At 44.2% G+C, this 16782-nt stretch overlaps 2 protein-coding genes across 2 annotated transcripts; one reads left to right on the forward strand and one right to left on the reverse strand.

Annotated features, from left to right (window-relative positions):
• Positions 1 to 1922: 1922 nt before the first annotated feature.
• On the forward strand, positions 1923 to 5658 carry LOC124010019 (zinc finger protein Gfi-1-like). Its single transcript, XM_046322322.1, has 6 exons — positions 1923 to 2104; positions 2359 to 2553; positions 2804 to 3198; positions 3339 to 3476; positions 3905 to 4070; positions 4285 to 5658. Exons 1-6 carry the CDS (start codon positions 1993 to 1995, stop codon positions 4461 to 4463), a joined length of 1185 nt encoding a protein of 394 aa, XP_046178278.1. The 5' UTR covers positions 1923 to 1992; the 3' UTR covers positions 4464 to 5658.
• Positions 5659 to 5855: 197 nt separating this feature from the next.
• On the reverse strand, positions 5856 to 16428 carry rpap2 (RNA polymerase II associated protein 2). Its single transcript, XM_046322316.1, has 12 exons — positions 16310 to 16428; positions 15988 to 16036; positions 11285 to 11399; positions 10911 to 11009; positions 10737 to 10802; positions 10536 to 10624; positions 10395 to 10430; positions 9033 to 10122; positions 8769 to 8854; positions 8465 to 8545; positions 7619 to 7687; positions 5856 to 6394 (listed from the first exon to the last, which is right to left on the reverse strand). Exons 1-12 carry the CDS (start codon positions 16362 to 16364, stop codon positions 6211 to 6213), a joined length of 2019 nt encoding a protein of 672 aa, XP_046178272.1. The 5' UTR covers positions 16365 to 16428; the 3' UTR covers positions 5856 to 6210.
• Between the last annotated feature and the right edge of the window lie 354 nt (positions 16429 to 16782).

Below are 16782 nucleotides of genomic sequence, written 5' to 3' on the forward strand. Positions count from 1 at the left end.
AGGTGTACAAATGATTACAATAGACTTTATGTCATGGCTATTAGCGATAAGGCCAAATAATCAATGTCTATCTGCTGAAAGTTGTGAAAAAAAATCGGACTTTCAGGAAGTTCTCCGTTAATTAAGGGTCATGACTGCCGCTATGTTCAGATGAGAGAGGAGGGGCGCTGTGAGCTGAGTCTATGTGAATAGTGTGTACAGTAAGGTCACCATGCATTAGACATGAAATAACACATATTATATATTTTGGAAATGTGACTGAAGTCGTTTTGTTTCTTGACAAGTTTAATAATATAATAACTGTTAATGCTTCTATGTGTACGTGGTTGAGTGTCAAATGTTTTTTTAGTGGAGGAAATATGGTACGCAGAAGAGATGAGCAATTAATTAAAGTTGCAATGTAGCTCTGTGTGTCACGTTCTGACCATAGTTCTTTTGTGTTTTCCTTGCTTTAGTGTTGGTCAGGACGTGAGCTGGGTGGGCATTCTATGTTGTGTGTCTAGTTTGTCTGTTTCTATGTTTGGCCTGATATGGTTCTCAATCAGAGGCAGGTGTTAGTCATTATCTCTGATTGGGAACCATATTTAGGTAGCCTGTTTTGTGTTGGGTTTTGTGGGTGGTTGTTCCCTGTCTTCGTGTTTTATGCACAAAGATAGGGCTGTTTCGGTTGTGCAGTTTGTTCATGTTGTGTCACTTATTAAAGAACCATGAACTTCAACCACGTTGCGTTTTGGTCCTCCTCTCCTTCCCAGGAAGAAACCCTGTGGGGGATGTTATTTGTAACTCAAATTGCCCTGTCAAAAGAAATATAATAATCTAAGAGCGGTTAAGCAATTTCGGCTGTTGGGTATCGCGCATATGTTCCAACTTTACCTTTCCTAAGTTGTTCTACAGGTACAACCAACAACGTTATTTCATGGCCGAGAAATCGATATCACTTTGCTTTCAGGCATTCTTGAACACGAAATTCCTCGCAATGGTTTCATTTGAAGCGTTCTGATGTCTGAAATAGGCAAAATGACAACATCTCAGTTCACTCCGACTTTTGTTTTATCAGGGAGATCCTACTGAAATCATAATTGGGCCTTGCCATACATTGGCATTTGAATATTAAGAGCTTGAGAGGACATTTAGTTATTGACTTAGCCTTGTTCTGTTCAATGTTCTCTACCAATATAGTACTCTAAATACAGCAATTTAATGTTAAGTTAAAAAATAATACAAGATTTTAAAAAATGGCTCACACTATTCAAACCAATGATGTTTCGGGAACTTTAAAGTCAATCTCAGAGTCATCTTTTTGCAGATATAACCTTATATTCCCAAGCTTTCGATACGATAGATCCAATAACTTCGTCCAAATGTATCTGGATGAATGAGCCAGCACGTTAACTGACGAAGGCTCTTGTAAGGGATACCTCATGTCCGCATCGGCAGGCTGCTACATGGAGTGCGTCATTAACGGGATATCATCGCCGGTGAGCTCTGATGAGAGGAGGTACCGCAGGATCCGTTTACATCGCCATGAGCCTTGTTGCATGGGCCATGAGGAAGGGAGGGTTGTGGGCTTAAAAGTCACAAATAGTCTAAATATTCCACATTATAGCCTAGTCAAGGGAAAGTTCCAGTAAGTTTATACCCATTTTAACCCGTCAACCACGGTAAAATATAAACCAAATACGATCATGTCATCTGATTCTGAACCAACGCAAATGTCACCTGCCATTATAGGAAATAAATATGTGTTCTCTAAATGATATTTTAGAAAATATATTAAGTTGTGGTTTACAATCACAAACGGAGACCGTGGGGGGGGGGGCAGTGGTCCCTTTCGCCACCTGCCTCACATGCTCACAAAACCTTGTAAACGCGCACGCGCCTTTTCAACCAATGGTGTTAAAATCTTTCCGGAGATAAAATAGGCGGCGTGGACGGAGAGGATGTCATCACAAGTGACCAGGGACCTTGAGAGTCACGCAGCGAATAGTAACCATGCCGAGGTCATTTTTGGTGAAGAGTAAACGGGCACATAGCTACCACCAACCCCGATACCTGGATGATGAGTACATAAAACTGGATACTAATGTATCCCTTATATGCGCAGGTGCGTCCATTTATGATGTTGCAGTACTTTGAATAAATGTCATGCGTAATTGTTATCCATGAGCCTTTACGCACACAAGGAATAATTAGCCTACGTTTGTTTTAAAAACCTACCTGTAATGATGTTTCTCATTTCGCTAAATTCGCGTGGAATGTATTATGTTTCACTTTAGAATTCACAACTACAATATAAATCTGAGACGGATATTATGAGCTTGAATTAAGTGCTAATCTTTGCTTTCTCTGAAACTGTAGAGCGCAAACCGCAAGTTGAGGGGAGCTGTGACGCGCAGGATGCTCATAACCATGGCAAGCGCTCCCCCGAGTCCTATCTAGTGCGCACGGCTGACCTGTTATCCACCTCCCGGCTGAGCCACGAGGGCAACGTGTGCGACCGCTTCCCGCACTATGACTACTACTGGCGCCCTCCATCTCCATCTGTATCACAAGGTCTGTATTTACAGTTTGTTCTGATGTCTATCTTTGCTCTGTCCTTGGTCACCATTACGCATATGCGCAATGCATCTCCAAACATGGTTATCTGAGAATATCCCTCAGCTTTTAATATTTATCACTTTTCATCCTGCCCCATGGGGGTTTACCTGCATATTAAAAGGCTGTATTATTGAGTCATTATTGGCTATTTTTTGTAAACCGTATATGGAAACGTGACGACTCATATCGTCTAAATGTTTTCCAGATTCGGAACATTGTTTCAATCCGTCAGTAGACAACGCTCAACCTTTCGCCATTCCATTCCGCCCTTATGCATGGACTACCTACTCTGGTTCCAAGCTCAGGCACCTTGTGCAGCGAACATACCAACAGAATCTCTCCACAACTCTGGAGCCTGACACACAGATGGTTATCGATGGATCCGAGGATGGTGCCTCCAACTCCCCCATTTACGCACAGCGGGGCCCGCACACAGGATTTTACCGGGACTTTGGGTCTACGGTGTTCCCTACCTTTAAAATGTGGGACGCCGACCAATTATACTCGGACCTCAAGGTCTCTAAAATCAAGTCTGAATCCGATCTCATCTGTTCCCGTATAGAGCCAAGCAGATCGTACAAATGCATTAAGTGTTGCAAGGTAAGCCTATCCATACTCCTCCACCATAATGCATACTAAGGTAAATTGTTCGATTTGAATGAGATGGTTTCCACTAATAAACACATTCGGCATCAATCTGGTAGGCTATTAACTATGATCGCTTTCATCTTCTCCAAAAGGTCTTCTCGACACCGCACGGGTTGGAAGTTCACGTCCGTCGGTCGCACAGCGGAGCACGACCCTTCACCTGTGGAATGTGTTGGAAAACATTTGGGCACGCAGTGAGCTTGGAACAACATAAAGCCGTTCACTCACAGGTAATTAGGGCTCAAATGCCTCCGTATTTGCTAAAATAAACGTGAACGAAATCCTAAACTGTAGATGGCAACCAGTCGCACTCACATTGTCATGCAGGTGAAAGAGGACCCAAAAGCGACTTAACAGAAACAGAGTTTATTTAAGTCTAAGGCCGTAGTAGACAGAGACACCTGCTCACACGCAGCATCTGATGAAGGCAAAAACACGACAGGACAGGGCGATACACAATCACAGCAAAAACACGACAGGACAGGGCGAAACGCAATCACAGCATGGTGAATACTAAACAAGGAACCGACGGGACAGGAACGGAAATCAGGGAAACGATGAACGAAATCCTAAACTGTAGATGGGGAACCAAGACATGATAATAAATGACAAACATGACACATATACTTGACTTTCTCACATCTTACCTGATTCTCAGGAGAGGAGCTTCGACTGCAAAATCTGTTGCAAAAGCTTCAAGCGATCGTCCACGCTGTCCACGCACCTGCTCATCCACTCGGACACGCGCCCCTACCCCTGTCAGTACTGCGGTAAGAGATTCCATCAGAAGTCGGACATGAAGAAACACACCTTCATCCATACAGGTGAGAGATTACGCTCCCACCACACGTTCATTATTTAAAAAATAATATACACGGTTTTGTATTAGTCAATTATTCAAAAGTGGTCAACCAAACAAAAAGTAAGTTAACATATTAAGTTTCTAAGTCAGACAATTACGAGAAGAATAACAGCACATCAATATGGAGAGCTCAAATGGACACTTTCAAAATGCAACTTGTTTGTTTACATTATCAGGTGAGAAACCGCACAAGTGCCAGGTATGCGGGAAGGCCTTCAGTCAGAGCTCCAACCTCATCACGCACAGCCGCAAGCACACGGGCTATAAACCGTTCTGCTGCGACCTCTGCGTCAAGGGATTCCAACGGAAAGTGGATCTGAGGCGGCACAAAGACACACAACATGGATTTAAATGAAAAACCGCGAACAGCAAAACTTGTGCCTGGAGGATTGAGAAGAAAACAGGCTAATGGAAGTAAATGTCAGAGGAAGGATTAACGAATTAATTTTAATAGTATATGCAATTATGTCAATTTCAAAATACATTTATGCAATACTAGTATTGTTATAGGCCAAATTGTCTTTAAATTTTACACAACACAAAATACATGATTTAGAAGTTTTGTTTGTGCTTAATCTTTAGTTTTTTTCCCCTGGCAGAAGAAAACGATTAAATGCAATACTCAGCAATTTCATGCTTAGTAGGATATTTGTGAAAATGTCATATATTAATCAATGCCCATTCTATTCCAGCTTAAATTATAACACTGTCACACTATAAGTTTTAATGTGTAACAAAATCCAATATACATTTAATGGCCCCTTATCTTTTGTAAAAACTTAAGTTCAAAAGTGCAGGAATCTAAACCAAACATGCTAAAATATATTCTTAATGAATAGTAGACCTGTCAGTGAGTTGAATGAAGGTGGTGCAGTGGAATTGTCAATTGTTTAAACCTTCTGTATCAACACATTCTTGAAATGAGCAAGAGGGGAAAAGATGAATAAACTCACACCAACAAAATGAACATATTTTACTCAAGGCCTACAAGCAAAATGCTTCAGAACTACTAGGCTATATCTGTATGATCCTAAAATGTTTGAATCAAATAAAATTATTCACGTTCATTTCTAATTCGTGCGCGTTACCTGGTCCAAACCAAATATTATCAGACACACGCTTTAACACACTTGGAACAAATGAGATTACACTGCCAGGAAGTTGGGAGAAACAGCATCACTTTTATTGCACCATCCTCTTAGAGTTAGGCAACAACACATGACGTTTTTAGACAAAGTGTAAAACCTGAGTGTGATTTTATTTGGTTGTATAGAGGCACAGGGTTAAACATTGGAGGCTTGTAAACTTTAAAGATTTGATTTAGACATTTACAGCATCAGATTCACTGTATCAACAGTTTCACTCAACTATGCACTAGTGTAAGAATTGATGTTTGAAAACAAGCCTCGTCAGTGATACAGTATGCCTACACGGTCTTCATTTCTGGGAACTACAACATCAACTGTACATTGCCCTAGAGAAGACAAAGCACTGTACATTGCCCTAGAGAAGACGAAGCACTGTACATTGCCCTAGAGAAGACGAAGCACTGTACATTGCCCTACTGTACATTGCCCTAGAGAAGACGAAGCACTGTACATTGCCCTACTGTACATTGCCCTAGAGAAGACGAAGCACTGTACATTGCCCTAGAGAAGACGAAGCACTGTACATTGCCCTAGAGAAGACAAAGCACTGTACATTGCCCTAGAGAAGACGAAGCACTGTACATTGCCCTAGAAAGACTGTACATTGCCCGAGAGAAGACGAAAGTCATTATTTTACTCTTAATTCCCAATAACACAACACAAGCAATCAACAAATATAAAATCAACAAAACCGAAAAAGCAACCAAAATAAATAAAAAGGATAACCGGACTGACGTCTCCCTTCCCCCGCAGTTCTTATAATAGGGGACAATGTTGTCCAGAAGACAGACAGACACCATTAGTACAGACAGACCCCATCAGTTCTTATAATAGGGGACAATGTTGTCCAGAAGACAGACAGACAGCATTAGTCCAGACAGACACCATTAGTCCAGACAGACACCATCAGTTCTTATAATAGGGGACAATGTTGTCCAGAAGAAGAATAGACTTTCATTGATTTGTCTGCCGTTTTTCTGTGTGCTCGTGTGGACAGAGCTCTGCGGTTCTGAGTAGCTGGACCAGGCTCTGCAGGTCCCGGTCCAGCAGTGGGAGCTCCTGCATCAGAGTAGAGAGGTAATCGACTGAGGCCGGCCTCTCCAGGGCCTCCCGCACCACTGGGGACACCTCTGATAACCTGCAAAACAAACACGGAAAAAAACGAAGGCCTCTGTAGTAAAGAAATATTAAGTACAAGACATCTAGATGGCAGTAACGGCTAACTTGACCATTTGACCAACTTGACAAATCTCATCAACAGCGACATGCACGTTTTTCAAAGTTTAAGGGCAAATTGACCAGGATTTGGGAGTGACTGGAAATCCACCTTGTGAACAGGTATAATGCTTTACGGTGAGCTTATAGCGCAAGACGTGTTCATAAGAGTCTCTCTCGTAGGCGTCTTATTATGACCGCGTCTAAATGCTCAGGGCTAAGTAACAGAGATTGTGAGTCAGCCGAAATCAAACTGCGCCTGAGAGCAGCGCCACTTTCAAATCGTTGTGAGAACCGTCAGTTTCGTCAGCATCTTACTCGATAGGGCGTGTTGCTTTACTCGTAAGCGACTACAGGACTGGATCAAGACCACTTTAGCCCCCATCCCCCCCCATTTATTTTGACCTCTAAAATCAAGGCTATAAAATCTCATCTCTGGGGGGTGCACACAGTGGGTCTGCTAGGGATGGGGTGGAATGTTTCCCAGGGCCTGCCTGTGTGTGCATCGTCCCTGGCTGGGGGAGAGGGGGAAATCAGGTGGATGAGGTAAGGCAGAGAGGTGTCTGTGTGTACACAAACGGGAGCAGCATGGAACTGTCCCACACAGCGCCTGCTAACGCCCTGACCGGGGAAGTGGCGCGCACACACACACACGCGCCATCTGGCACAGGGCACACAACGCAAGGGAACGCAAACACTGTAGATTGGAGATGCCACACACACACAAACCAGAGAGTGCCATATACTGTATACCGCACTGTGTGTGTGTAAATATCACAGACCACCATAAACATGCAGGTGCACACACACACACATAAACCTTTGCTGCATCTACGAGGGCCTGTGTATGCGTTTTTCAGAATAATGTACACATTCTATGCATATGTTGATAAATTAAATCATACTTTGTTACAGGTTGACTTCCAGTTTGTTTGCGATCTATCAAAGAGGACATCCAAAATAACACACACACACCCACTTCTCTGCAGTGCTCCCTGGACACACACACAGATAAATCCCTCTAGGTAGAGTTTGTTGAGAGGGTGTTCCTCCAGGGATTTCTCTCTCCCTCCCTGGTTTCCTCTGTACTGATCCTAGGCTCTCCAGCTGTTCCTGCAACAGGACAAACACGGGAAGAAGCACTTACAAATGGAGGAGCACCACTGCAATCAGGGTCCACTCTGGGCCTTTGTGGATGATGTTGGTGTTTGTAAACCTGCCATGGAAACAAAAGAGACAATATAGTAAAATAAATAATCTATAAAACACAGGTTTTGAGAAGCTGAAAGAAATGAGTACTGCCATTAGGCCTGACAACACTATGATTCTCCATGAAATAAAAACAAAGTCTAGAAATATGTGGCCTTTCCTTCAACTTGGCAGTCCAAATCACCAGTCCAACCATATGTCAGAGACAAAATCATACAGACAAAACAATTATAGTTGTTCGATATGACAGTTGTTGGAGCTCAGGGGGCCTGCAGGACTCAGGAGCTAGTGGTGAATTCCTGGAAACAGTCATCTCACTAAAGGTGTGACAAGTGGTATGCTATTCAAAAAGACAAAAACCCCTGAGCTACAGGAAGTCAATAGCACTCTGCCAATCACTGCTTCCTGTTGACTGCACCTAAAAATCAGCCAATCCGACCCTAGTTAGTGCCCACGGCAGGAGCAGAGTTCATTTCTGGCCCGTTTGGGGCCCCCCAGAAAGTACACGCAGTTAGTGGAAGCCTTGATACCACATAACTTCTCCATAAATACCGTACTTACAGTGTCTCATAGTAGGAGTGCTGATCTAGGAACAGCCCCCCCATGTCATGTCATCTTATTATGATCTAAAAGAGCAAAACTGATCCTAGATCAGCACTTCTACTTTGTTACGGTTTATGAATACATGCCCAGGTAAAATACGGACTCTACAACGTTCCAGTCTCCCGGACGCAGTCTGGGGACGTTGTAGAAGGTGTGTTAAAAAGGTCACACTGGCGCTGACCTGAAGGTTCTGACCAGCCTGTTGAGGTCACTGGAGACATCAGTCATGGTGAGACGCAGAGGACCCACGATGTCTCTCAGGCTTCGGACCGCAAAGAGAAACAGACAGAACAACTTTGTTTACTTTCTTCATATGAGCAGACGCTAAGTTAAATTCGCCAAGCTTAAAGACTAAGCCAGTCCTCTTCAATGCTTCTGTAATATTGCTGTTTGTCAATTGTCAGCACATCAGGTGACCATATATTAATCGCAGAAACCCAGTTCTTTGCACTTTGAAAACCGTTGCAGTGTTTTTACACACACACCCTTTAGTGAGCTTCTCCACTGTAATCCGTTTCTGGATGAGGTGCTGGGCATGGGAGTCAACCAACGGGAGTGCCCCACCCTGGTTCTGGAGAGGAGGACAGGAATACAATGAGTGAGTGAGACAGACAGACACAGGGAGAGAGACAGGGAGAGAGAAGGACGACAGACAGGAGATAGTTTCATGTCACATCTCTCCAATGCTTATACAGAGTGCCCCCATCTGTACACTGGCAGTTGCTACAATACACTCCTCCCCCACTCACCTCTGAGTCTCCGCCTCTGGCATGTTGTTTCCCTGACAACCGCTGGACTTCCTTCGTCCCTTCGTAGAACTCCCTCACCCTCAGCCCCATCTCCTCTGTCTCCCTGCGTAGGGTGTCGTAGTCTGGGGCCGGGGCCAAGGGCCTTCCTGGACCCACTTGGGAGTCAGTCTCACGTCCCTCCCCACCATCCTTCACAATGTCCTCCAAGTCATCTTCATCTAGCTCCTCTTCCTCCTCCTCCTTTGTTTCTATCAGTGTTTTACTAAAGTGGTCTGGGCCATATAGGAACTTCATAGTCTCCTCAGTCATCCATTCAGTGAAGGTCCTCCTTAGGCCTTCTAGAAGGTTCAGCCGGACCGAGACAGGTTTAGTCCCGGCTTCGTGGCCCTTGAGGAGCCCCCGGAGCCCCTGGGCTCCCCTTCTGCTCATGCCCACCTGGGTGATGTTGATGCCAGGCTGGGTGGGCTGTGCTGGGTCCCCCCGTGGACTGGGGTTTGGAGCTGGTTCTTGATTCTGTACACTGTAGGCTGTTAGTGCAGAAGACGTAGCTGTGGCTGGGTCTCGATCCTGTATTGTAACTTGGCTCAATAGCTCTGCAGCTTCCTCCATAGACTGGCCCTCTGGCGACCCTCTCTCTCCCAGGAAAGATTGCTGCTCACTCTGGTGGTTCGTATCTGTGGTGTGCTGTTGGCGTCCATCTGTCCCATTGCTTGGCTTCCTTTGTGCTTTCTGTGATTCTTCTGTATTCTCCTGGTCTTCCGCCTCGTTTGTTTGTATTTGCTTGGGCACTGTTGTGTCCTTCCCTCCCGACCTTCTCTCCCTGTCCTCCCCCTCTCCAGGTTCCCTACCCTCCCCTTCGACGGTGCGCTTGGGCAGATCGCCCCAGTGCACCCTGGGTCCCCGTCGCTGGGAGACCACGCTTGAGACAAAGTCGTGTTCTGCGTCGCTGTCGTCGCTGTGGCCGGCTGTAGGGGAGCGCCTGGGGTCCTCTGGGGCCTCGGAGGACACGGAGTCCAAGGGAAGGGGGTTCTCCACATCGTCCTCTCTGAGACGTCTCTCAGCCAGCCTCACCTCCTCTCCGGTGCTACCGCTAAACAGAGGGGGAGGGAATCCGGGGGAAGTCAGTCAGTCAAGCAAATCACTCAATCGATATATCAATGGTTCCGTAGTAACTTTTTTTTTTAATGTTCACAGTCTGTGAATTACTGCATTTTTGTGCCGTAAACGATTGAGGAATGGATTTGATAAATAGATCGCTACCTATCTATCCATCCAAACCTTCTAAATCAGTTGAATGACAGCTCCACATCGTATTAATTCATCCAGACTGAATGACATTGTGGGAAAAAGTTATGTACTTACCCATCTCCTTTCTTCATTAATTTCACATCTGGGGGGCTACAAATGACGAGAGGAGTTAACATTTAGGTCAAATTTGGACCTAAAGAAAAATGGCTGCCTACCTCAGCACTGATATGCTGAAGTAAAATAGTGCAGGCTTACCTCTCGTGCTGCCTCAGCCACAGAGGGCTCTTTGATATCTGCAGCTCAAAGGACTTGGAGGCTTTGTAGCAGAAGTTACTGCAGAAGCTCTGTGTCAGAGAGGGAAAGGGCCGCGTTTCGGTCTTGCGTCAGTCACGTTCTTTCGCAGTGCTGGGCACAACACAGCAAAGTATCTGACTCTGTGTCTGACTGAGCACTTACCTTGCGTTCCGTGATGTCATAGACTTTATTGGTTTTGGTGGAAATTTTGAACTGTTGAGTGGAGACCTAGTAAAAAAATAAAATAAAAATACCTGATATAAGTTAGTTTTGACCAATCATGAACTGGAAGGCAAGTAAAAAGGTAAAGCCCTTTAGAAATACACAAATCCTTACCTTGCCCAGTTTGTTTGAACAGACAGGATAACCGCACAGCTTCACAATGGACCTCTCCTCAACTGTGTCTTTGTAATTGGCAGCAGTGATTAACCTTGCCTGCAAATAAATCAAAGACATTGAAAGGAACATCATGAACACATGGCAGATGCCCCCACACCACCTCAAAATAACAATGCCGTGCTCCTCCACCAACTGATATCTATGGACTGTGAATCTTTCCACGGGGTCACAGATCCTCTTCTAATTCACAAGACTGGAACCGCTCCAACTCTGCGCGCTTCATTCATTCGTGGTCACAGTGGTCACCCACAGATCGCCCTGCAGCATTGACCACAGGAGGTAGACAGCGTATTGACCTCCACGGTACTCACACAGTCAACCAGGAAGTCGTCTGCTACGCTGTCCTCCAAGAGACGCTCCACCACCTGCAGAGCCCTCTTCTCCAGATCCAGCTTCTCTCTCAGGGTCTCCCTCACTGCCTCTCTCCTGGGGTTAGGGAGACAGGGGTTCTACGCGGTCAGCGCCACAGTCAGAGAGACGCATTGGGGGGGGGGGGGGGGGGGGGGGGTATGACCATATCAGAGACAAACACGGCTCACAGATGGGAGTCGAGCAACATTGGCATTCAACCCCCAAAAATATGAAGACAACAGCAACCTTCGTATATTTGGGATCCACTGATGTCACAGTAGCCTGAAATCCAGACCCGTTGCACTAACATTCCACTCCTTGTACTCTGTGTCATATCGACAAATTGTTTGGCATGACAAGGCGTGGTTTGTTCAGTGTCTTCAGAAAGTACTCACACGCTTTCCCCCCACGTTTTGTTGTGTTACAGCCTAAACGTAAATTAAGTACAATTGCGATTGTGTCCTGGCCTACACGCAAGGCCCCATAATGTCAAAGTGGAATTATGTTTTTAGAAATGTTAACAAATTAAAAAGATGAAAATGTCTTGAGTCAATAAGTATTCCACCCCTTTGTTATCGCAAGCCTAAATATGTTAAGGAGTAAACATTTGCATAATAAATTACATGTACTAACTAACTGTGCAATAAGTGTTTAACATGATTTTTGAATGACTACCTCATCTCAGTACCCCAAACATACAATAACCTGTAAGGTCCCTCAGTAGAGCAGTTCATTTCAAACACAGGTTCAACCAAAGACCAGGGAGGTTTTCCAATGCATCCACAAAAAAGGCACTTACTGGTTAATGGTTAAAAAATGTAAAAAGCAGACATTAAATATCCCTTTGAACATGGTGAAGTTATTAATTACACGTTGGATGGTGTATCAATACACCCAGTCACTACAAAGATACAGGCGTCCTTCCTAACTCAGTTGCCAGAGAGGAAGGAAACTGCTCAGGGATTTCACCATGAGGCCAATGGTGACTTTAAAACAGTTAAGAGTTTAATGGCTGTGGAGGAGAGAACGGATCAACAACATTGTAGTTACTTCACAATACTAACCTAATTGACAGAGTGAAAAGGAAACCTGGACAGAATAAAAAATATTCCAAAACATGCACCCTGTTTGCAACAAGGCACTAAAGTAATACTGCAAAAATGTGACAAAGCAATTAAGTTCTTGTCCTGAATACAAAGTGTTATGTTTGGGGCAAATCCAATACAACACATTACAGAGTACCACTTCACATTTTCAAGCATAGTGGTGGATGCTATCAGTATGCTCGTCATCGGCAAGGACTAGGGACATTGCTGGATCTAGGGAATGGTACCAAAACATGTCTGCAGCATTGAAGGTCCCCAAGAACACAGTGGCCTCCATCATTCTTAAATGGAAGAAGTTTGGAAGCACCAAGACTCTTCCTAGAGCTGGCAGCCCAGCCAAACTGAGCAATCGGGGAGAAGGACCTAGGTCAGGGAGGTGAACAAGAACCCGATGGTCACTCTGACAGAGCTCCAGAGTTCCTCTGTGGAGATGGTTGTCCTTCTGGAAGGTTCTCCCATCTCTGCAGCACCCCACCAATCAGACCTTTATGGTAAAGTGGCCAGACAGAAGCCACTCCTCAGTAAAAGGCACATGACAGCTCACTTGGAGTTTGCCAAAAGGCACCTAAAGGACTCTCAGACCATGTGAAACAAGACTCACTGGTCTGAGGAAACCAAGATTGAACTCTTTGGCCTGAAAGCCAAGTGTCACGTCTGGAGGAAACCTGGCACCATCCCTACGGTGAAGCATGTTGGTGGAAGCATTATGCTGTGGGGATGTTTTTCAGGGACTGGGAGACTAGTCAGGTTCGAGAGAAAGATGAACACAGCAATGTACAGAGAGATCCTTGATGAAAACCTGATCCAGAGCGCTCAGGACTTCAGACTGGGACGAAGGTTCACCTTCCAACAGGACAACGACCCTAAGCACACAGCAAAGACAACGCAGGAGTGACTTCGGGACAAGTCTCTGAAAGTCCTTGAGTGGCCCAGCCAGAGCCCAGACTTGAACCCGATCGAACATCTCTGGAGAGACCTGAAAATAGCTGTGCAGTGACAGACCTTGAGAGGATCTGCAGAGAAGAATATGAGAAACTCTCCAAATACAGGTGTGCCAAGCTTGTAGTATCATACCCAAGAAGACTTGAGGCTGTAATCACTGCCAAAAGTGCCTCAACAAAGTACTGAGTAAAGGGCCTGAAAATGGCCTCCCGAGTGGCGCAGTGGTTAAGGGCGCTGTACTGCAGCGCCAGCTGTGCCATCAGAGTCCCTGGGTTCGCGCCCAGGCTCTGTCGTAACCGGCCGTGACCGAGAGGTCCGTGGGGCGACGCACAATTGGCCTAGCGTCGTCCGGGTTAGGGAGGGCTTGGTCGGTAGGGATGTCCATGTCTCATCACGCACCAGCGACTCCTGTGGCGGGCTGGGAGAAGTGTGTGCTAACCAAGGTTGCCAGGTGCACGGTGTAGCCTCCAACACATTGGTGCGGCTGGCTTCCAGGTTGGATGCGCGTGGTCCTTCTGTAGCTCAGTTGGTAGAGCATGGCGCTTGTAACGCCAGGGTAGTGGGTTCGATCCCCGGGACCACCCATACGTAGAATGTATGCACACATGACTAAGTCGCTTTGGATAAAAGCGTCTGCTAAATGGCATATATTATTATTATTATTATATATTATAAGAAGCAGTACAGTTGGCTGGGTTGTGTATCGGAGGACGCGTGACTTTCAACCGGTCTGACTGTTGAACACCCCATATACTGAGCATTATTTTTGTAGTGAAAATATTATACAATAGCTTAAAATGAAAAGAGTGAATTGATTCATCGGTTGTTGCTTTGTATATCAGTTCATAAACCCGATGCCATGGTATTGGGGCAACAATCTTGAATTTTATGTGGCATAGTTGTTAACCCCCTAGACCGTAAGTGAAACTGATACATTTGACAATTTATATTAGTCATTTTAAGCCATTTATTAAAAAAAATATTGGTTGCAGACAAACTAATTAATAATCTTTTCTAAGTAATTGCCTTTTCCATTTTTGTGGCAGCAATGAGTTGGTAGAGTGCCTATAAGAACATCCAATAGTCAAAGGTATATGAAATACAAATGGTATAGAGGGAAATAGTCCAATAATTCCTATAATAACAACAACAACCTAAAACTTCTTACCTGGGAATATTGAAGACTCATGTTAAAAGGAACTACCAGCTTGTTGCTTTCTTACATGGCACATATTGCACTTTGCAAATAGTCCTATAATTCCTATAATAACTACAACCTAAATCTTCTTACCTGGGAATATTGAAGACTCATGTTAAAAGGAACCACCAGCTTTCATATGTTCTTATGTTCTGAGCAAGGAACTGAAACGTTAGCTTTCTTACATGGCACATATTGCACTTTTACTTTCTTCTCCAACACTTTGTTTTTGCATTATTTAAACCAAATTTAACAATTTTATTTTTTATTTGAGACTAAATTGATTTTATTGATGTATTATATTACGTTAAATTAAGTGTTTATTCAGTATTGTTGTAATTGTATTATTGCAAATTAATCGGTATCGTTTTTTTTTGGGTCCTCCAATAAATCGGTATGATTTTTCAACGCCGATAATCGGTCGAACTCTAATACAGATGCTGCCTCTTCTGGGAGGATACAAGTGGAATTCTAACCAACTCTGTATAGCTTCAATTCAAAATAAGGACAAACTGCCTCCTGAGTGGCGCAGCGGTCTAAGACTGTCCGGGCACCTGCAAGCTGATTTCGGTCACCAGCTGGACGGTGTTTCCTCCAACACATTGGTGCGGCTGTCTTCTGGGTTAAGTGATTAGTGTGTCAAGAAGCAGTGCTTCGCATCTCCTGAGTCCATAGGGGAGTTGCAGCGATGGGACAAGACTGTATCTACCAATTGGATATCAGGAAAATTGGGGAGAAAAAGGGGTAAAAAGTACAAAAGTCAAATCAAGGGGAAACGCAATAGTGCTGTGCACAGGCAAAATCCCAAAGGAAAACCTGGTTCAGTCTACTTTCTAGCAGACACTGGGAATAAGAGCGTCTGCTAAATGACTTAAATGTAAATGTAAATTCACCTTCCAGCAGGACATTAACCTAAAACACAAGGCCAAATACACGCTGGAACGCTTATCAAGATGACATTGAATGTCCTTCAGTGGCCTAGTTACAGTTTACATAAATCTGCTTGAAAATGGCTGTTTAGCAATTATCAACAACCAACTTGACAGAGCTTGAACAATTTTTTAAAGAATAATGTGCAAATATCGTACAATCCAGGTGTGCAAAGCTCTTAGAGACTTACCCAGAAAGACTCACAGCTGTAATCGTTGCCAAAGGTGATTCTAATGTGTATTGACTCGGGGGTGGGAATACTTATATACAGATATTTCTGTATTTCATTTTCAAACAATTGACAAAATGTAAAAAAAAAAAAAAACATGTTTTGACTTTGTCATTATGCAGTAGTGTGTAGATGATTGAGAAGAAAAACATATTTAATAAATTTCATAATTTAGGCTGTAACACAACAAAATGTGGAATAAGTCAAGGGGTATGAATACTAGCACAAGAGACTGGTACCCAGGCTATCGTTAAATACCTTCTTGCTTCCTCTGCAGCGGCCTGTGCTTCTTTTACACTCTTCCCATCTGTCAAATAAGTGAAATTAGGTGTCAGTGCTCATAAGGAAGTTGGCTGTATACTGTAATTTACCCATAAAAGTAACGTTAGCCAGTCAACGTTATGCTATGGTTGCATTTGCAGCTAGCTAGCTAAATTAGCTAGAGCTACGTAAACACAACCGTAACGTTAGTTGAAAGAACGACAGCTTCGTTTCCATCACTTTTTGAGGACCCACAGAGACCCAACAATATCTAAACACAATGTTAATACCGGTCTGATGATATCTTATAAAAACAAACCCCTTTTGCCTGGTTTTGAAGAGCGAGCGACTCTTTTTCGTGGGACGTTCTCCATGCTGGTCAAATATTTTGTCACAGATAGAACGAGACAGATATTTCTCCGGATGTTTAAATGTGAAGCTTCCGGTTGGCGTTTCTACTCACTACCAAATATGGCGGGCAGTGAGAGACGATAGAACGAGATGGATTTTGGCCGGCATTCTGCAAATCTTCTTTTCGGTTCCCAAAACTAAAATATGTTATGAACAGAACGGACTAAGTTTAGTAGACTTCACCCTTTGCAAAAGTGTTTTTATTAAATCGCGCTGTTTAGGAGTGCAAAGGCGAAGTGAGTTATTGCACACGCGCACTTCACAGAGTAGGCGTTCCCTAACGGAAATATGCATCTGTCACTAGAGCATGCCGATTGGTTATCGCTAGCGCGTCCTTGGCTCTGCCCTCCTCCTTTTGCTTGTTCTCGTATGCCCACTGTG

This window comes from Oncorhynchus gorbuscha, linkage group LG22, assembly GCF_021184085.1.
Source record: "Oncorhynchus gorbuscha isolate QuinsamMale2020 ecotype Even-year linkage group LG22, OgorEven_v1.0, whole genome shotgun sequence".
Lineage (NCBI taxonomy): Eukaryota > Metazoa > Chordata > Actinopteri > Salmoniformes > Salmonidae > Oncorhynchus > Oncorhynchus gorbuscha.

What these genes read in the sequence shown, in the direction of transcription:
- rpap2 (XM_046322316.1), bottom strand. Translation starts at nt 16,364, where the DNA reads ATGGAGAACGTCCCACGAAAAAGAGTCGCTCGCTCTTCAAAACCAGGC. An exon ending in TTCAAAACCAGGCAAAAGGG is followed by an intron (nt 16,037 to 16,309) that starts GTTTGTTTTTAT and finishes CTTATTTGACAG; the next exon opens with ATGGGAAGAGTGTAAAAGAA. An exon ending in TGGCTGAGGCAGCACGAGAG is followed by an intron (nt 10,431 to 10,535) that starts GTAAGCCTGCAC and finishes CGTCATTTGTAG; the next exon opens with CCCCCCAGATGTGAAATTAA.
- LOC124010019 (XM_046322322.1), top strand. Translation starts at nt 1,993, where the DNA reads ATGCCGAGGTCATTTTTGGTGAAGAGTAAACGGGCACATAGCTACCAC. An exon ending in TGTATCCCTTATATGCGCAG is followed by an intron (nt 2,105 to 2,358) that starts GTGCGTCCATTT and finishes CTGAAACTGTAG; the next exon opens with AGCGCAAACCGCAAGTTGAG. An exon ending in ACACACCTTCATCCATACAG is followed by an intron (nt 4,071 to 4,284) that starts GTGAGAGATTAC and finishes TTACATTATCAG; the next exon opens with GTGAGAAACCGCACAAGTGC.